This window comes from Clavelina lepadiformis, chromosome 9, assembly GCF_947623445.1.
Source record: "Clavelina lepadiformis chromosome 9, kaClaLepa1.1, whole genome shotgun sequence".
Lineage (NCBI taxonomy): Eukaryota > Metazoa > Chordata > Ascidiacea > Aplousobranchia > Clavelinidae > Clavelina > Clavelina lepadiformis.
The window spans coordinates 8,879,408-8,901,159 of NC_135248.1; the positions used below are offsets into that span (position 1 = coordinate 8,879,408).

At 35.6% G+C, this 21,752-nt stretch overlaps 1 protein-coding gene across 4 annotated transcripts in view; it reads right to left on the minus strand.

The window, feature by feature from the left end:
* Positions 1–20,486, minus strand: part of LOC143470544 (mothers against decapentaplegic homolog 4-like) — a 52,238-nt gene extending 31,752 nt beyond the window's left edge. The window contains exons 1-4 of one of the 4 annotated variants that reach the window (XM_076968755.1): positions 20,337–20,486; positions 14,751–14,919; positions 6,396–6,600; positions 4,821–4,982 (exon numbers count right to left, since the gene is read on the minus strand). In XM_076968755.1, coding sequence (XP_076824870.1) covers positions 4,821–4,982; positions 6,396–6,600; positions 14,751–14,919; positions 20,337–20,401 — 601 coding nt within the window. In that variant the 5' untranslated portion in view covers positions 20,402–20,486. Of the gene's footprint in view, positions 1–4,820; positions 4,983–6,395; positions 6,601–14,750; positions 14,920–15,128; positions 15,272–18,033; positions 18,751–20,336 lie in introns of those variants that run through there. The other 3 variants (XM_076968752.1, XM_076968753.1, XM_076968754.1) reach the window with 3 other exon arrangements.
* Between the last annotated feature and the right edge of the window lie 1,266 nt (positions 20,487–21,752).

Consider the following 21,752-nt stretch of genomic DNA (forward strand, 5'->3'; position numbering starts at 1 on the left):
TGGACAACAAGAAAACTCAAATGATGATATAGAATACCAATGGACAGGAGACATCCAAGTAACTGTTTACAATGTACGATTGGCGTGATTGGACAATTTGTACAACCACACCCATTGAAAATTGATCAGAACAGACTTTCCCTATTTTAATTGCTCATACGAAGACCTGTTTTGCTAAACCCTGCTTTAAGACATTCGTTTTCCCACCCATTGTTGAACGCAATTGACCATATGTCGAACTAACTGGAAATAACAGTAAGCTCCAGTTCCCTAATGAAGTCGAACAGATCTATCAGCTAGAACTTTTACAATCTGCGATCACACCGCACACGTGCACAGCTTTTCATCAGCCTGCATAGACAATTCGACACTGTATGATGAGTTTTCAAAGATTGTAATCAAAGTGCAAGGTTGCCACAACCTTACCACCAATTCTGCTAAGTAGAATCATGCATGAAAAGGCCTTTCCACCGTTAACGGTCTTCTCTTACAAAACTTAGAGGACGTTTTTTGACATTCACAAACACTACCCCTGATCACCTCAAGTTGAGTGGACAAGAAAGACGCTGCATACGAGCAACGAACTATGATGATGTCACTACAACCATCCCAAAACAGGAAACAAGAAACGACCACCAACACCTAGAGACATTGGATTTCTCTTGTTACTACTCAATGGCGTCCTCAACAAAATAACGTGTTATCCATGAATTCATGAAGAAATCAATTTCAATGACAATACACCAACAAGAAGAACGGCTTTCACATATAAAGCACTAGCCAAATTAAATCCAACCAAAGTCGGATCGGACATCGTTGGAAAGAAGACAGCCACCATTTTTAGATATAATTAAAATAATTTACCAATCTGCTCTACAGAGTATAAATTTCATTATGTTTGCGCATACAAGGTGATAACGAATATAACTGCTGACAATATATATAATATACAGTTGAATTCGATTAAGTGCATAGTCAATTTGCCAAGCCTTTTTATGCGATTAAACGAATTATGCGTTTATACGAAAGTGCAAATACCACTTAGTCTAACTTGACCTGCAAAGCTGGTCACATGTGAAAACGTTAATACGCAAAACACTCTAACATTTATTGTTTAATGAAGAAAATACTGTATGGTTGTTATTTGTTTAATTTTATTTTGCATGCTTTCTTGCATTTGTGTTTCTAAACCAACAAATGTGGCCATGTCCGCCCCTTCAAACTGTAGTCGTCAGCAAATTGTATCAAGTGCATGCAGAACTTCTTTATTTATGGTGTAGTCGCAGCAATTTCGTTAGCAGAGTTTTCTTCGTTGATGTCGTCTTTTTTAACTTGTTTGTTTCGTAAAACTTCTTCACAAATTACGGCATTATCTTAACGCAATGCTTTAACGCTTTCTTTACGCAACGCTTAAATGAAAGTAAAACAGTGCGAATGTAAATGTCTGCGTATTGACAGCCACGTGTTAACGCTTAAATTCGGCACTGTCTGTTTCATTGTTTTGTAACAAAGCGCAGTAAAGTCGCAAGGCTTACACATTGCGTGTGCGTTCCCAGTGCACGTTGTTTTCAATTTTATCTTTTGAAAATTTTTAATAATCGAATAAATCACCTTCATTTTTGTTCAATTAAGTGGATTATACAATAAACCGAAGTATTACCTTTACAAATGATAGACTATGGTTTGGGATTTGCGCTCTTTATGCGATAAAACGAATTATGAGATTATCCAGAATGCAATTAACCGGATTTGACTGTAGTCTCTTTTTAACAAGTTAATCTTGTCTAAACCGTGTTAACCAAGTTTTAAAGTAAAATAAGAAACAGGATATAGTTTGGCACTCTAAAGCTTAACTTTATATTTTTCGACAAGAGCTTTCGCAAGCATAAGCTTGCTTTTTCAGGAGTACTGTGAAAATTTGATTTTTCTTAACTTTAAGAGCGCCACACTATATCCTGTTTCTTATTTTACTCTATTTAACAGGTGGTCGTTTAGTCACTGAAGGAGTAAGATTCAAAATTGGATGAACGCCAGAGACCGACACCCACTGTAAGTGAACAAATTTCAGTTTGTTGTCCTCACTGCCAGGTTGGCCCACCACACTGACCTCACCTTTCCAGAAAGCCAAATAGTATCATTTTTGTTTTATTTTACTTATCATTATCTTATGTAGTGCTAGTAAATGTTGTTGTAAAGTTCTTTCCTAATGACTCGGCTGCAAACGAATCAAAACCTGATGAGTCGAGGATTGTCCGCAGAAAACAAATTTTTGGCCGACTTCAATCTTATAAATAACTTCTCTCCTTAGGGTAATGCAATCTGAGTAATTTCTTTGTGCAATGTATCTTATAGTTCTTCTATGTATCTTATGTAACGTAATTGTACCATATACTTATTTTCTTTGCAAACGTAACTGTAGCTAAGTTGTAATCGCAGTCGTAACTTATTTGTAGCACAATCATAGTTATATTTCTTAAAATTTCCCCTATGTACCTGTAATTTTTTTGGGTGTAATTTCTGTTAAATCGTAACCTTTTGCTCAACTTTTCTATCTCCATGCAACAAAGGAGTTACAAAATCTTTATAACAACCATAAAAAACCTTTTATGTATTTCTTCCTATTGTCATTATTTGATTTGTAATATAACCCCTTTTTCATGGTAATCAAACCTCCACTAATACCCACATTTTTGGGGGGTTTTCTGTCCCGACAACGTGGTAGTTAAGGGATGTCATAAGTCTCGGGATTATGGCATTTGACAGCACTATTAAAATGAAATCAATTCAAACATTATATGATGGCTATAGTTCTGTCACATAAGGTTTTACCACGAGCATACTTTTTTTGAAATGCCCGAGGGGTGAGATAGTGTGCTAACTGTCATAATTAGCCCTTAACCTTACAGAATTCTTGTGTAGATCTGATGATATTATAATGTTAATTGTTTTCACTTGTATTTAACAGTAAGCACTGGGCTATATTTTGGTCGTGTTTAGTATACACGACCCATTTTTGATTACTTCCGAATTACGTCATTCGTACTACAGCGCACAATGTGCTAGTTCTCAATTGTTCATTCTAGTATTAACAGTCTACTGAATGCAACTCTATTCTGAGTTCTGAAAACAGTAATCGTTTCGTTGATAATCAACAATATATCAATATTGAAAACATTGACAGTTTGGTTTTGGTACTGTGATTTTTTCCAGTTAAGGGGTCACTTCCCAATAGAAAGACAATTTTGAGCCGGCAACACAGCAACTGTTAGGGTATCGCACTCAAGGCGTCATATTAAAAAAACTAAGACATTTTCCAGTCCAATGCGCATGTGACGTCTACGTGGAGTAGTTTGTTATTATTTTGGCGAAAGCTGGTTGCAGGTCTAGGCTAAGTTGTAATTTTGGTGTGGGTTTGAATTTTTGGTATTTTGGAGTACAGTATTTGTCCTGAAATTTTAAGCTAAAAACTTGTTGAGTACATGGATTCTGTCCAAATTAAGACTGTAGGCAGTCATAACCTAGGTCTCGTTGCAAGCCAAAATTCAGGGTAGGTTTATGATGTAGCTTTGCGATGGTAGCTTCTTGATTTAATGTAGTTTGCATTGAAAAGTCTATCTCTTTGAATTGGGAAATGACCCCTTAAGCTAGTTATTATTCCTGATACCTCAAATACGATAGTGCAAAAAACTAATTTAATACAACAATATTCTATACAACAGTATGATACGGTATAATCTCGGATTAAGGCAAGTCTTTGGATGACTTAAGTTGGTGATGACTCGTCACCGCTCGAGACCTGGTTACGAAGCTAGCTGTTTTTTTACTTTTCATATTATTCCATCCAAGGTTAAAACTGAGCAAACATGGGAAGACAGGAACATGAGCAAGAGTCATTAATTTCTTGCCGAAGGGCATTACAACAGTAACGATGCTGGGAGTCCAGCACTTTAACCACTTGGTCACTGAGTCGAATAGCACGATATAAAAATAAAGGTGTGAGTTCAAACAACCTACCATAAGAAGTTATAAAGTCTAGGATATGGCAACACTTAATACCTTCATACTTAGTTAGAATTGAGTATATACTATATAGTAAATTAAATAGTATAGTATAGTAAATTAAAACTGGACTTAATTTTGTTTTTAGTTGACAAAATAAATAAAGAAACCTATAGCGAGAGTGGTTCAAACCTTTTCTAATGGCCGGCAAGAGAGAACATTCTGGATTGTCTTAATACTCCATATTATCCAATTGAATTTTACCTATGGCCAACGCGAACCCAACATGCCGATTTTATATGTAGTATTCACAGAAAAAAAATAATAGTAATACTAACTAAATATGGCAGGTGTTGGACAAAGCACTGGGTGCAGTACATTCCCTCCTGAATTACTAAACTATCAAACACCAAAGAATGATTGGTTTCTGTTTGTTTGTTTATTGTAAACTTTTAATAATTACTTTTTATTATGCTTGAACATTTACTATAGTTATCTTAATTTATTTGTTGATTGATTAATTGATTGATTGATTGTTTGTCTGTTTGTATGTTTGTTTGCTTGCATATTTTTGTTACAATTTATAAAAAAAAGTGGTAAACAGCATAGAAATAATGTGATTTCAGTTATTACAATGCCAAAGTCATATGTTTGACAACATCAAGTTTTACTGTCATTTTCAAAAACGGAAAATTGTACTAAACAAATTAATGGTAGTATGTTTTCTTCTAAATCTCTAGTCATTCCAGCTATAATGAGAATAATTCATGAGCACTGTGAGATAAGTTAGCCAAATTAAATTACCAATAAAAATCATTTACCTGAAGTAGCAGAAGATCTGAAGTCATCTGGTGCAAGATGCTGAACTGTTTGCACAGCATTTTGAGCTGTAGATTCTGCTTTGTTTGGATTAACCCAGTTGTTGCGAATGTTATTCATTTTCATTTCACCATATTCATTATTGACCAATGGAGCAGCAGGAGCTTAACAACAAAAACAAAAATGTTAAAAATGCAAGATACACAATAACACACAACCTACATCAAAGACTGCCAATTTATAAAAAATGCCTACAGATTTCATTTCTATCAGCAGCATTAGGAAATAGTTTTAAAGAAGAAAAATGTCAGGAATGATTAACATGCTCACTGAAACCAATCACCAAATCTACAAGACAGGGTCCTAGTGTTGATAAACATTCATTACTATGTGAAGACTAAAATTTCCAAGGCAAACCAAGCAGTGAAAAATTTAAACGTTGTTTCTACAACGTGATAGTACAACATAATACATATTAATAAGAAGTAGTGATTCTCAATTCGAACCATTACTGGTATTGCAACTTAATAGCATTAGGTCTACTAGGTAATAAACAAGGACAATTTCAGATTTACCAGAATGACTAATGAATTTTTGAGCTAGTCAAGTGCCGAGAATAGTCATAAAGTACGGTTGTACGTTATTGTGTTTAGTTGTACACCTTTTTTCCCGTTTATTTGGCATGTGCCTCATGAAACATATCGAATGAATTATTTTTGTTAACATCTATACTAACCAAGTCTATTTTTGGCCCGCATTAAAATCGCAGTGCAAATTGCTAATAGCACGAAAAGGAGTTGCTGTTATTTAAAACCGTTCTCATTAAAAGGTGGAGGTAGGTACCACCTTTCACCCAAGTATGACTTATTGTAAGTTGATGCACAAGCAAACTTGTAATTGGAAAGTTTCCAAAAAAGTGTTTCCTAATTAGGACGTTTGTCCATATTTGTGTACCTTCAAGTTACTAAGAAAAGATTGTATCTTTAAAGTAGTTAAAGCAAGTACATACCACAATGGACTTAAAGGGGATTACTTAAATGACATAGTGAGTGCCCATACACCAACATCTGATAGGGGAAAGAATATCTTCATCTCTAGCGAGTGATTGAATTAAACGACGCGTTTGACTGTTAGAGCTATCTCATTTGCAATCAAGTTTTATATGTCTAATTGCCTGCAGACTTCATCTTGTGGCAACTGCCAGATCAACGATACGCAAATCACTGATGCAGAAAAACACTCCATAAACTGCAGATTGACTAGCTGCTGCTTCGCTCTAGGATGGTAGTGTGAAATTAGTGTTAAGTTTCCTCTAAACTCAACTTCACGGTTTTAATCAAAGTGGAAAATTGCTTTTGCAAATTCTGATTTCACAGAAATTGTATAAAAAGTGCAATACAGAAACATTTAACAATGCTATGGATTAATGCTATAGATTTGTGACAAATATGTCATATTCAGGAATAAATTATTCACAGTAAATATATGACACTGTGAACCAATTGAATACTGTGACACTTCTCACTCACATTGTCTTAATCTGTATTGCATTCTGAGCAGTCACACATAAAACATACCTGTATGCTGAAGTGTCAAGCCTGATAAATCAATTCCAGGAGACACAACTCTGTCGTAATGATATGGATTGATGCACACTGAATCACACTTCAAGTCAAAAGCATACTTGCAAATCTTGAGATGCTTCAACTCATTTTTATGAAGATCAGGCCACCTCCACAATCTTGCATAAATCACATGGGGGAAGCCTTTTCGCCCTGCAACCTTCACCAAAAAGAATTAATGCAAACATTAGATTGTATCAGAGGCAAATCTAGAAATTTTTAAGGAGGGTTTTTAAAACAGTTTCCTATCGAGGAACTCCCCTGTATGGGGAAATACCCTGAAGTTTACAAAGTGTTGTAGGTCATTGCATAGTCATGCAAACAACTTACGGTGTCTATTATCTGGTCACAGTGACCGATCCATATAATTAATCAATTAAGGCAACATTAGCGTGTTAAATAAGAGTGCATCAATGGTAATTAATCATAAAATTAAAGTAATGGATAAAGAATTAAATCCTGGTAATAGTATTACCATCAGAAAATGAAAGATATTTTTACAAAAAGTCAAGCTAATGAAAAAAAAGTCTGGCGACTTGACAGTGTATATGACATTATTTAACATCAAAATTCTAATGTAATGACATCTCAACAAAAAAAGACCATAGATAAACCAACATCCAAAATGCTTATTATTAGAAGGCTAGACTACACCTTTGTAACATGTTATCTAATAAATGCAACTAGAAAAGCATAGTCAAATTCTAGTGTTTTTTCAATAAAACATTGAAATGATATAAATGCTACAAAATTATCGCTTTCTCATCTCCGGCAGGAATACCCAACAAAATGAGCAAAAATAACCTGATGTGCAAAAACTACAGAGTAACTTGCACATGACGCATGTTAAGGAATGAAAAGTGAGAAGCTTAAATTAAAAAAGGTCAAGTAATTTTTACAAAAAAAAACAGTCAAAAAAATCTGAAGGCAACTTATTGCAAGACACCATTAAGGTGTCCAGGTGTACCAGGCATATGGGTGAAAAATTAAAATTTCTCTGATTTTGACAGAATTTGACAGGCTAGCAACCGTTGTATTTTAAATTTTTGGGTCGCTTGCAGAATGTAGTTAAAACTTGGCATGAAAATGATTGAAAAATGTATTTTTAACCTAAAAAATCTACTTACGAATTTGGGTAAATTTAACGGGAGCTTGAGATATTTCTTTAAGGCAGTGGTTTTCAACCTGGCGGTCGCGACCCCCGGATGGGTCGTTTGCCTTTTCTCTTGGGGTCGCGAAGACGATAATTAAATACCAATCACTATTACGAGAATACCAATTAATTACCATAAAAAATTAACTGTAATGATATTAGTAATCAAAAGTTTTGGAAGGGGGTCGTTAGTTACATTGGGTTGTTAAATGGGTTGCGGTACGAAAAAGGTTGAAAACCACTGCTTTAAGGTCATATTCCAATATATGAAACAGCCTCTGCCATGCGTATTTTATATGGAAATTTCCGCAAGCACCATGCATCAGTTTGAGAAATCATATTCTGGGTAATTTCATTGCATAGCAAAACAGACGAAGTAATTGGTCCTTCTTTTAAACCCGTATGCCTAATTTAATTTCATTATGGTACAAAGCATGAAAAACAAGTTATAGCGATAAATGGAATATTTCACACTAAGAATGGGATCTGTGTTTCTGATCATGGTAAATAATCATAAATCAATTTTAATATTTGATCAATCCTCCATGGCAATGAGTCATCACAGATTTTTCTTGTTCAATACACATGTTTTTTGTTATGTTTTCAGGCAAAAAAGCACACATTAATCAATACATAGTTATAAATTTGTGTCGCTGATCCACTGATTCAGGGTTGCATTGTAGATAACTAATCTGCTGTCATCCATAGACCTATTATGGACAGTTGAACTTTGTTCGGATAAAACGATTGTACAGTGGTTATAAAACTCATCAACTAGCAAATGTAAGTGCAAGCAGCATTGGGATTAGGTAAAAATATACATCCCAAAGATCAATTATTAGCAAAGGTAATATTAACCACTGATTAGCACTACTACTACTATTACTGATCGACTGTGTCAGTTTAAAACATACCACAGTAAGGTAGAATAGTACCTCATTACCAAACCATTAGTTTAGTTGAAGCACAATCAGTTTTGCTGTAGTTCTGGTTTATTGTTTCGTCGTAACTATGGTCATTGTTGGAAATATTCGGGTACGAAGCTCAAATGCATACCAACATTATCTTTCTGGGCTAGGTATTGCTGCCTGAGCTGGCAAAAAATGGTCGCAAGGTCTATTCTAAATGCAAGAACATGTCATGGTAATCATGGTCAGAATATTTTAGGTCTGGCACACAGTAATGCATTTTAAACTAGCAATCATGTATAACCCAAAATACATTTTACATGCACATCTAAAACACTAGTTAGCTTGTTAGTGCTGCCACATTCTTTTGTATAATGAACTTCAGTGCATCGGTATTCATGTTGCACTAGTTTTGGAAAAACAACCCTATTACAGCATTGCCTTAGAAGGTACTGTTTCAAGATATTTGCACCTATTTTGTCAATATAACACACGAGTAGAACATTTTAACTCAACTCTTAGCTAACACATAGTTTTGGTGAAAATGTCCAGTGCTTGCATGAAGGCCTTTCCCTATCAGTTGCTTTTATCAAATAGTTATCATGATCGTAAATATTGTAATATAACCAACCTTGTCACCAATCTCCAAACGAGCACAAAGTTGTGAGAAAACTGTCTAGTTCTTTACAGACACCAACAATTTTGCATGCCTCATGCTTGATGAACAAGATGACTTTATTCTTAGCAATAAAAATACCTACAGCGATAAGTGCTCACTTTTATTTTTGTACGGAATGGCAGTGGCATGGCAACCTACTGGCATTAACACAAAAAATTGAGCCGAGTTTGAATGTGATTGTTCACTCGATCGTACATAATTGTCATCTTCTCCAGACCTGGCTGTTTCAAGCAGCTCATCTCATCTGTGCTCACCTTCATAATTTGAGGTGAGCAAGTAATCACTCCCATTGAGGAGGCAAGATGGGTAGTTTTTACACCACGAAAATGTTGGTAGCCGAATATTCAGAAAACTTTATGATAACACATCTAGCAGTTTCATTTCGTTTTCGATTTGTTTGCCTATTTTCTCGATTATGAAATCTTCAAATGGACTTGGCGTTTAAATATGGGTTAACCCGGCATATCAGCCACCTCACATTTATTTCATCCAAATCCCATTCATTCAACTTCACAGTTGTTGAAGAGTTATAGCAAAACAAATGCTAATGACATGTGTAAATTTATTGATCCTTTATCTTAATACCTTATGAAACTTAAAAGATAATAACTTTAGATTGCAGGTGGTTTACATTAGCGCTGAAAACATCGCGCAAAGTTTGTGGTCGATAAAAACAAATAAACTTTTGCACATGTATCCACCAGCTATCAATCAATTGCAAGCAATAAACCAAAGTTGCAAGTCTTTAGATTTTATGGTACTTTTTTGGCAAAAGAAGTAACATAATCAACTGCTGGAATAACCATGTGGCAAAATATGACTTCTAGCATCACATATATTCCCTGTTCTTTTAAAGTCATATTTATTTGGCACAGTTACAAATTATTATGCTGCACAGTGATACGTTTGCACCCAAATCTGATACGTTTCTACATAAATGGATCACATGGTTACAGTCACATATATGGTCTTCCATTACCGTTATGCCTTGCATTGTGTCTGTCTTTTTTCCTGAATTTTTTAGCAATGAAACAATCCAATGCTTAGTAGCGTTGTGTCAGAGGAAACTTCATTGTATCTCACTGAGGCCTTGTTTATATTAAAATGACCGTATTATAAGGAACATTCAACCAAGCATGACAATTTAAAACCTCATGAACTATGATAAAATTAAATAACATTTTATCTTAACTTTTTTGCAAAGAAAATTGTTGAAACAATCACAATGACTTTCATTAGCATTGAGAACATGCCAAACCTAAACATAAATAGATTACGATTTCTACGATGTGAGTAACCGAAGTTAATGTCCGCCTAGCCCTAAAGCATTTCAATTATGTCAAAGGTCATAGGACAACAATTTTCAACAACACATCAAACAGACTTTTGCCGAACAGAGCGATTCACATTTCGCCTGCCAAAAATTATGTTGCTTGGCTTAAATAAAATACTTCTAGTCATTTGTTGCATAATCTTGTTTAAGGACCTAATCTTGGGATAATTGTTTACTGATGCCAGACAAGATGTGTTTGTGGCAAAATTGGTGAACCGCTTTGATCTTCACTTCATGTTGTATTGTGGCAAGCAATATCTTTACTCCTGTGAGCAATGGGGTGGCTGCCACCCTGAAGTAGCGACCATAGAGTGACATGGCCACCCTGTAACCATGTAAGTCGGCACCTATGCCAATAGCAGAACTAGCAATAGGCGTCAAATTCAGAGGGCAAGGGGAAAACCAAAGAAGTAGGTAGCTCTAGACATAACATGGGTAAAATATATATTCCATTTAATCATTATTTCAGTAAACAGCCTTGTGTTTAATAGAAATATTAAAAAAGAAAATAATTCTATACAAATTTTGTAGTACTCAATCACAGCAATCACAAGAAGGGTTGCGTGGCATTGTTATTAAATGGGATCAGTTGAACTGGAATGCAAAATCGACAGAAAAAGTTGTTAAAATATGCCAATAAATTAACCAATAGAAAATTTGCAAAATGTTTTTAGAAACTTGACACCTATGTAAACAGCAGTGTATAGTTTTTCATTAGTTTTCTGTAGTTAATTGTGTCTGAAGCGGATAGCACAAAATCTAATAGTAAGTATAGCACTCGTGCTCCTGCTACTTTTTAAAGAGTTCTAAAAAAGATTTGACAGATTATCAAATTTGCTTGAGTAAAAGGCACTTTTGATTAGAAGATGCATGAAAAGATGTAAAAAAATCAACGATTTAATTGGGGCATATGACTTAGACGTGTAAAATTGTTGTCTTGTCAACAAAAAAGACTGGGAAACTACAGTTCCATATATAACTACAAATAAACAGGATTAGCGGTCACAGTAATTTTAGCGGATACATTACTGGTCAAACAGTTTTATTATGGCAAACAATAGAAGCCAAATTCAATAACAAGCTGCAAAAAAGAACAGAACAGAACACGAATAAATTAAATAATTAAAAAGAAATTTTTTCACTTACAGAGAGTTTATTGAAAGATATAACGGAGCTTGTTTTTAATAATAAAATGGATAAGTATAAAAACCAGCAACAGGTAAAGAAACATTTAACACTAGAACGGCCGATGCGGTCATTTTAACCGTTTTGGAATTTGAAAGTGCGATATATTTTTTTACAGAAATCGCATGACTGTGAAATTTTTTAAGTTTTCCTAAGTATTAAGCAGAAATGCTCATGCCAAGTATCAAGCGGAATACTTCTTTCAAAAAAATTTTAGAGGGTGGTTTACCTCCAACGGCCGTTAGCGGTCATTTTGACCGCTAAACAAAAATGTCGTTTTTAAGCCTTTTGTTGTACTCAAACTTTGTCTTTATACTTACCGATGAATCAATTTTATTTATGACGTCATAGTCTCACTTATGAAAAAGAAATTCAAAATTCAGAAAAAATTTATAATAAATTTTCCCAGTTATCAGTTAGCACAGGAAAGAGGTTGATTTCAGATTATGAAAGGCTTTGTGAAACACACATGCAGTTATTTTACCAAGTCTTGTAGGTATACTTTTACAACACCTTAGCATAAGTTAGCTAGAATCTAAAAAAAAATAGAATACCTTTGCAGCCTTACTCAAGTATATTTTAGACAACTGTGAGTTTTAGTGGACATACAGCCGCTCTCTCAGACAGAAAACGCAGCGGAGCACACAGGCAATTTGCCTTTATCCTAAGTTAGTCGATCATTACTTTTTTTAATAAAAGAGTTGTGGATATGTCCAGTTAGTGCTGATCTATTTTGGTTCCACAGTTGAAATAAGCTTCTTGAGTAAAAAAAAACATAGTCAAATTTATTACATCATGTCTGATAGACGAAAGCGCTTCACTGCACAACAAGCTTCTGCTATGCTCAGATCAATAGCCGAGGATGATTCTGGAGGGGAAAGTGAATTTGATGAAGGCGACGTGTTAGATCGGGAACTCTGCTCCTCAGATGAGATGGACGACGATGAAGAAACTGAGCAACTTAGTGATACACAACAACCCATTGTTCATGCAGGTGATTCACAATCTGCTAATACTAACGTTGAATCCCATTCCACTACATGTTGTGATGGTGATTCTTGTTTGGGTGCTGCTGAAAGTTTGATCAAAAACGAGACAGCAAGAGATGGCACACAATGGGAATTTATGGAATTCGGCGTGGAAGCACGAGGAAAGCGTGCAGCTCAAATGTTCTAACGGAGCAATCAGGTCTATCACGCTTTGCCGTTAGAATGGCAGACCTCCCCATTGGTGCTTTTCAAGCTCTATTTGATAACCATATGCTCAAACACATTCAACAGTGTACCAATGTGGAAGCTCGAAGGGTCCTAGGAAATGAAGACTGGGAGGTATCACTTTTTGAGCTGAATGCATTTATAGCATTGCTGTATGTACGAGGAGCGTATGGTGGCAAAAACTTTCCTCTTTATAATTTTTGGAATAAAGAATGGGGCGTATCATTTTTTCAACAAACCATGTCGAGAAATCGTTGTTGTGAGATTATGCGTTTTCTACGCTTCGACTTGCGCAGCACAAGGTCAGCACGCTTGCAAACTGACAAATTTGCTCTTATCTCAGATATTTGGAATAGGTTTGTAAACAATAGTATCAGTTGTTACAAACCTGCAGAAAATATTATGATTGATGAACAGCTGTTTCCAACTAAAGCTCGTTGTTGATTCACCCAGTATATGCCAAACAAACCAGACAAGTTTGGCATAAAGTTCTGGCTGGCGGTTGATGTGGAATCGAAGTACATCCTAAATGTCATTCCATATCTGGGCAAAGATGACTCACGTCCACCCACCCAAAGGCTTAGTGATAACGTTGTCATGAATCTCATGCAACCATTTATGGGTAAAGGCAGAAATGTTAAAACCGACAACTTTTTCACGTTGTTTTTACTTGCCAAAGAGGTGAAAAAGAAGAAAACCAGTCTTGTTGGAACTATGAACAAGGTTAGACGTGAGCTGCCTGCATCTGCAAAATGCTTGCAGCTCAACGCTATTCTAGTAAGCTCATGAAGTCAGGCGATGTGGCAACTCTGACTGTGTATCAGTGTAAGCCCAAGAAAAGCGTTTGCATTCTTAGTTCTCTGCACCAGTCTGTTGAACTTGGCACATCTGACAAAAAAAAAACCGGAGACAGTTGAATTTTATTTATTTTATTTAATTTACAAGACGAGTTGACGTGGCTGATCAAATGGCCAGGCAGTATTCAGTCAAAGCAGGCACACGTCGGTGGCCCGTTGCTGTTTTCTATAACATGTTGGATTTAGCAGGCATCAATGCTTATGTGCTGTATAAAAAACGAACAGGTGACAAGGTTTCAAGACGAGATTTCATCTTTAAGCTTGCTACAGAACTACGTGAAGACTACATCGCTGAAAGATCAAGCATCAACGTTACGATTGCAAGACCCCACACACTGCCGAGTGCTCGTGAAAACAGAATTTCCAAGAAGCGAAAACAGTGTGAAATAGCTGCAAACTGCACAAAAAACAAAACCAAGAAGCGTTGTTTGAAATGTAACAAAACCGTATGTGGCAAGTGTACCGCAACGGAGCTTTTTGAATGTATTAGATGTGCGACAATGCAAATGTGAAAAATTTTCCAATTTCGTGTCCAGATTTTTGCCCATACCTTGAAATAAAAATATTCTTGGTGGATATATTGATGAAGTTATGTGACTTAAATCTTAGTTCAATAATTAGGCTGCAAACACGCAAAGCACAGGCCTGATTTGGCGAACTAGTCCTAAGTGTTAAGCAATATTCACACAGATTACTATAGTATTTTCGTTTGTGTGTCCCAAATTTTCAATAGTACATTTCCCGTTAAAAAAGTTCGTTTCTGTGCATCCAAAAACACAAAAAAATCCTCTAGTGACAACTAAAAAACTCCACAATAAAGATTTATCTTTAGTGACAAGATGATTAATACAAGATAAATAGTGGTTGGAAGCGAAGACCAGAATTCCAACCACGAGTTATCTCATCATTGGCAGTCAATCGGTTAAATTCAAATCAAACTCTTAGCTTATGGAAGACTTATACTTTTCATTCACTTATCACCTGAAGACGACCATCCAATGTTCTTTGTATCGTGACACATTTTGAAGGATGTGCACCACTTGTTGTTATAGCTGATATCAGACTATCTAGCTCATCTTTTTTTTCTTTTAACTTCTTGACCAAGCTTTCAATGGCCCTTTTTGCAAATGTCTCACTTTCACCGCCTTGCCTGTATTATACAAAGAACAGAAATTGGTTGGTTAAATAGCATAAATAAAACCATCACAAAACAACTCTAGGTTTCTACAAAAGCCAAGTTCCAACATCTATTTAATAATACAAATAGGATACAATTGATAAAGAAACTGCTTTAGCCGGGGAAAGCTTATCAGTTAGTTTTGAAGAAAATTAAGAACTTTGAACCATGTTTTTTCTCACATTAAATATCAGATTTTTTTTAAACTTTTCAATTGTCCCACATATTCGTTTCATATGGGTCGAAGGGCGACGGTGGAATAATTTTGAATACAAGGTTAATTGCGGAACTGACTTGACTAGTTAGTGGTCGAAAACGTTGCACTACAAGTTGTCAACCGTCTGAGAACAACAAGGTGAAAAGAAATATTAAAACAACTGTACAAATGATAAGAAACTACATGCAACGAGATCCAAAAATGTGGGAAAAAGCTTCAACAACCAACTTAAAAGTACTTCTTATTTTAAAAGGTAAACTGCACATGTCCCTAGCGTCAATTCCACCACAAGCCAGAGCGAAGTGGGATTTTACTAGGTTGATCAGATATCGGCTAACCTGGGGCCCACAAACTTGTTTCAAACTGGGGTGTGGTACAGGCGGGGTGTGGTCCACAACATCACATAACTTTGCTTTTCTGAGCGTCATCTCCACTGTGGGACAATTTGAAATTGGCACTGAGCACAATGCCATAAGACAAGAAAAAGGCCACTTTCACTTTGCAAAACAAATCCAGAAAATCAGTTTTTTACAGTTTGAAGTGAAAATGAAAGCATACACATTACCGTATTTTACGGACCATAAGGCGCAATTGAAATCCTTTTTTTTCCTCATAAATTGATTGTGCGCCTTATAAGCCGGTGCGCCTAATGTATGGATCAAGTAGTGCTTTATTGCCTACACTCAAAACCAGTACCGATACTATTATTATACAAATAAACCACCGTCCTACACAATAAACTACGGTAAAAGCAACTAGCAACTGTGATATTCACTAGGCTCATTTTTTCTTTTGCTCATTGTACTATTGTGACTTGCTTACATTTATTACGTAACAAGTAAACTTTTATTTCTCAGTTTCCGGTTGTCATCGGCAACTCGTTTTACATAAATTGATAAAATAAACTCGTCTAGATAAATTGATCGTGCGCCTTATGTATGAACAAAAAACTAATCAAAGCAATTTATTGACAGTGCGCCTTATAATCGGGTGCGCTTTATGGTCCGTAAAATACGGTGCACAGTCCATAACTTCTAAACATGCTGAAAATTCTTTAAACACTTTCCAGGTCATTTCCTTTTGTTTGACATGTTTTTGCTGAAATAAATTTTAAAACTTTTGTTGTACGAGTGTAAGAAAAATCCCTGTCGGCATGCTAGAATAAACTAAGCCGCATGCAGGCAATAAATGGCTTGTCAGGCAATCTAATGCAGCTGCTCTGTCGATCTACATGACAAATCAAAACCTTGCTGAGAGAATTTATTGCTAGTAAAGGATATGCGCTCATATTTTAATCTTCTTGGAGAAAGTGGGCAAAGTACTATTTCTTTTTCTTTAACAAGCTTTCCCTTTTGAAGATGTAAGGTAAAATATTAGAGAAACTTAGAAAATCTTTAAAAAATCACATGATCTTGCCAAACATATTTTTGCGCAAAAAATGTTTCTTGCAATTTTGTGAATTGACTTTTGCTGACAGTGGTTATCATAAAAAAGTTTGAAATTGATCACATGGTCACAACTTCGGGAAACACTTGCAGTTTTTGGATTTAAATGCAAATATAAAACTGTTTAAGATGGAAATATCAAACTTTGATCAAGTATGCATCAGTTAATTCCAAATCAGCATGTCAAAAAGTTAGGACATGAAGTTATGTGATCTAAGCAAAGTAACCTAAATTGGGCATGAGTACAAATATTCAGGTTCCAATAATTCCAAATAATTCCAATTATATTTGATTTTAGTAGATGCACATCATAATTATGTAATAATTGCACATCATAATTAGGAAAATGCAGCAAATCTTCTTTATGTCTTTTTGGAATTTGCCCAATCTTATACGACAATTTGCCCAACTCATCCCAACCGGTACTACAACAGTTTATCGAACGACAGTTTATCGAACGACAATTTATTGAACGATAAATCCTAACAATAACCCTAATCGAACCGACAGTTGATCGAACGACTATTTATCGAACGATAAATCCTAACCCTAACCCAGTCGATTCGATCAACTGTCGGTTCGATCAACTGTCGGTTCGATCAGCTGTCGTTCGATAAACTGTCGTTCGATAAACTGTCGTTCGATTAACTGTCGAGTCACGTCCCAACCATATGTCACTAATGCAAAGGCAGAAGGACACCAGAGGCCTACAGTGAAACTCAATATTTGTCAATGATGAAAATAACTCTGGAGTATTTTTTTCTTATCTTCACAGATGAACTTTGACAGAAAGCGGTAAAAAAACAAATCGGAATGTTTATCATAGCAACATGTTGAGATCTCCCAGCATGCTATCCGCCAAACAGACTTTGTGAAAACTTTCAGCTTTAATGGGATTTCCATGTGGCAAGCTATGGAAAAATGTTATTCTCACAAAGAGCTTGCAGGGCATGCCTGAAGCATGGCACTTGAAATGACCTTTGCTCACACCGTGGTGGGCCCTTGTGCATGATTGCATGCTTCAAAAAATAACTTAGTATTCATGATTTAATAGCAAGGTCTAAAATAGAAATTCAGCTTCTAACATTTACTAGAAATTATTGTCTTGCAGATGTTGATAACATAAACAAGGAATCTCTTTTGTACAGTACATTTGTTTGCTAACTATAACTTGACTTGCGATATGTGTCGCTGGCTATCTTTCCAACCAGAGGCAGATATAGAAAATTTTTAACGGGGCTGTCCTGTTCATTTTAACTTTTCAAAATGGGGATTCCCAAAAAACGAGAACTCTGTCAAGTTAACAGTACATTGGTTTATTTGCTTTCATATCCCTATTGATAGTGTGTCGGTTTGTAAGCTAAAAATATATGCGCTTTTTCAAAAAACTAAATCGTTCTTAGTCTAGCTCAATTAGCTACTTACTTTCCCTGATAAATTATCCAAAGTATAAAGCTACATGCAAATTTACAAGAGTTGGTAGTCATCAGGATTAATGCGTTCGTTAACAATACTTGGCAACGTTATCCAAAAAGCAACTGCTACAGCACAACACAAACACTGTTTCGGTGCACACAGAGGCACTTAAATGCAAGGCTATATTTGTATTGCGCCTTTGATAAACTTTTGATAATATAACCTTTGATAAAACGTGTTTAAAGAAAACGCAACAAATAAAGAAGTACACTTATAGTATTAAAAATTGATCAGTTTTTGCCTGTATATTTATTTAATTATTTTTAGCTTAACCATAAGAACATGCGTAATGCCGAACAATGATGCCAACTGTGTACGTTGCTGCTCTCAATTATTAACTCAAATAAAAACATTCCTTCATAGAGCAGAACAATATGCTCTAGATGTGTTTTTTGTCTTTTTTAATGGTTACTAGAAAAGAGATGACCGCTTTGGCTACCATCGATTGAAGTATGCAAGGGAGAAAAAATGAACTTTCATGCAAGTATCTCCCACCTGCCAATCAAATACGGGCATTGAGCTAGAGTTGGAGGTATATCAAATTACCATGGTGCACTTAGTATCATCATTTAGATCAGAGCTTCTCAAACCGTGGGTCGCGACCCTGTTTGATGCATTTGTAATCAGTGCAATAAGTGCAGAAATAAATATATTTATTTATTTATTGAATGAAATGAAGAAAATCATGATGATAACCACTAACCAAAAGGTAAAATGCAACCTGTCGCATCTATTTTGCTTTGCTTTTAATGATGCTTTAGTTTAGCACACTTGCAAATCTTCATGCAGCACGGTATTTTTTAGTTTAAGCAAGCGCATTATAATCTTGCCCTACAACAGTTTTGCACAATCATTATCGCAGTTGGCCTTTGCAAGGAAAAGCATTGACAGATTGATGGTTTTTTTAAAATAAGAGCAGAACTGAATACAATGCGCACCTTGTTTTTGTATGAAAATTTGAAACAAAATTAATTGCTACCAAATTCGAACGTGATTCAACCAGTCAAAGAAAACAACATTACAATGTCTGTTGTCGTCGCTATAGCAACAGTAAACACTTGATGTACAGGTAAATGACACAAATCGATCAAGTTATCCGACATAATAACCGTTAGGAATCTTACAAGAATGAGCGTCTCATGCACAATATACACTAAGGAGACACAAAGAAAGAGAAGTTGGCATTTTAGAGAAGAGAAAAACGGAATGAAAAAGGAACACTGTTTCATTGCAAGGTTAAAATTAAGGCATTTTTTCACATGTGTGTTGTAAACCAGGCCAGCTATGTGAACGCGAATACTGTTTTGCAAGACACGAGTGAACACAAATGCAATGAAAACAAAATTTCCAACACATGGTTTTGGTGATGCAACTTCAATTTTGACCCCCAAAGAGTCCTCTTTTTCAAAGCGCTTGCACTGTGTTCTTTGTTTGCAACACGTTTGGAAAGCTGGATTTCACAAAATCTCATACTAAACTTAACATAAACAAAATAACATTACCTTGCAAAAAAGGGGGGTGTCTTGACAACCTGACACCGCCCCTAGATTTGCCACTGCTTCCGACAGTTGGTACGAATACTTTCGTCCCAGTCAAAACTATCAAAGATAAGATCGAGTAATTAACTAGCCCTATAGATGAACATATGCTTACATTCTCACTAAATATGTAAGAATTGGCTAGCTGGACTGCAGAGTATGGCACCTGCACACCCCAGATTGTTTTCCATATCGTGTTGCTCACCGGAATAACAGCATTACAAAACTATTTTCCCATTTTTTGATGGGGGAAGCTTGGCTTTTAAAAAAATTGCATTTTTGTTCCTTCAATTCTTTAAAAAAAAGTAAATTGAAAACCAAACTGTTGAGGGAAGCATTTTCCCCACACCGGAGTTTTGCTTCTGCACACGCGAGATCTTGCCAAAAACTGCTAAACTTTACAGTGAAGTTAACACAGGGAAATTTAAATATTTTTTTTGCTGTTTGCCACTATGGCAGTAGTTAATCACAAAAACTGATGTGGAAAAAACAAATCATGTGGCCAAGTAGTGGTCAAAGTTAACCAAGTTTCAAATGAGTGGTTTGAGCTAAGTAATTGGGTCGTGTGACACCTGGTGTTTTTTCCAATCTGAGTCCAGGGAGCGGCTATCACAATCAGTTCATTGTAGAATATAATATTTCGATTGTAATTTGCTGTAAGGTCCAAAATCGGGTTGCGGCTTACAATTTGCCGACCACTACCCAATCACATACCTATGACACATAAGGCTGTGAACAATGCTTAAACAAGCATCATTTGATGTGGCTTGATTCTGCATATTTATCAGCACAAATTCAAACAGATCAGTACACTTTTAGTCAGACTTCTATTCCTAATTACAGCTGCACAAATGATAAATTTTGTAATTCCCTTTATGCGGTTATAACTTCCAATAAATAGAATCTTTACTTTTGCTTCTGAAAATAAACATTTTAACCATTCACAACTAGGGATTTTGTCGTTTTGCATGCATTTTATAATTACTTTACATAGCTGTATTGATATAGCAAAGGTAGCCAATATTTTTGTTTAAATCGTACACACATTGATATTATATAAATTAGCATACAAAGCTGCAAGTCCTTTGTATTTCAAGCATAATCCTAAAATTAAAAGAAATTCATGAAATACCTACCACTACTGGGACAATAAGAAAACAACCACAGAATAGCTCAGAGCAATAACCTTTTATGTTATATAAATATTGGCCATACCAGTGAAGCCAATAAAATATTAATTTTGAAACACAGGCGCCAACTTTTGGGTGTGCGGCAAGATTTGACATCATCAAGTTAGTGACGTTGTTGTGATAACTTACTTTGTTCTTGGGCTTGCCGCATCTTGTTTATGTTCTATGTTAATATTTTATTACCTAGCCCCGACATGGAAATGCGATTATTTTGAACTTCTCACATCACACAGGTTACAGGCAAAAATTCAAGTAAGTGATATGCACAATTCCCAAATCTGTACACATCATAGCCACTGACCTCGGCGTCACAAAACTACGGGACATGTAGTCACGCTCCTTCACAAAACCTAACTCACGCTTAAAGCCAAACATGTTTGCAAATTGTGATTTAACATAGTTATCATACATTTAAAGTTAGGTTAACCCAGCGTAAAAACATAGTTGTAAGTGCAACAGGTTTTTTTAATAAAGGCGAGTAGTATTCTTCAGTTAAAACTTGGGGAATTATAAGCAAGTCATACTTCTTTGTGCGGTAAATTAGTATAAAGCTATTCGGTCAAATATGATTATGATTACCCAGTCACTTCAAAGTAGGCTATTAGTACATATTAGAACGTCAATTGAGAAGGTAAAGAGATGTAACCACGTACCAAGCGCATATAGCCTAGCATTTCACATGGAATTAAGTTGGCGAAAATCATCACAGCACATTTGTCATTGTTTTGGTAGATGACGATGGATACACTAATCATGCTAACTACCTTTTTCCAACACATATTTTCAAAGCGGTATATTTAATTCCAATGCAAGTATATTTTAGCAATTAATTCTTCGATTAATTTATTCATCTATTCAACGATGTTCAAGGCAAAACCGATCTTGTACAACGGCTTTAGCTGGTTTTGTGCACCAGTTCCATTTTAAACATATCAGTAAA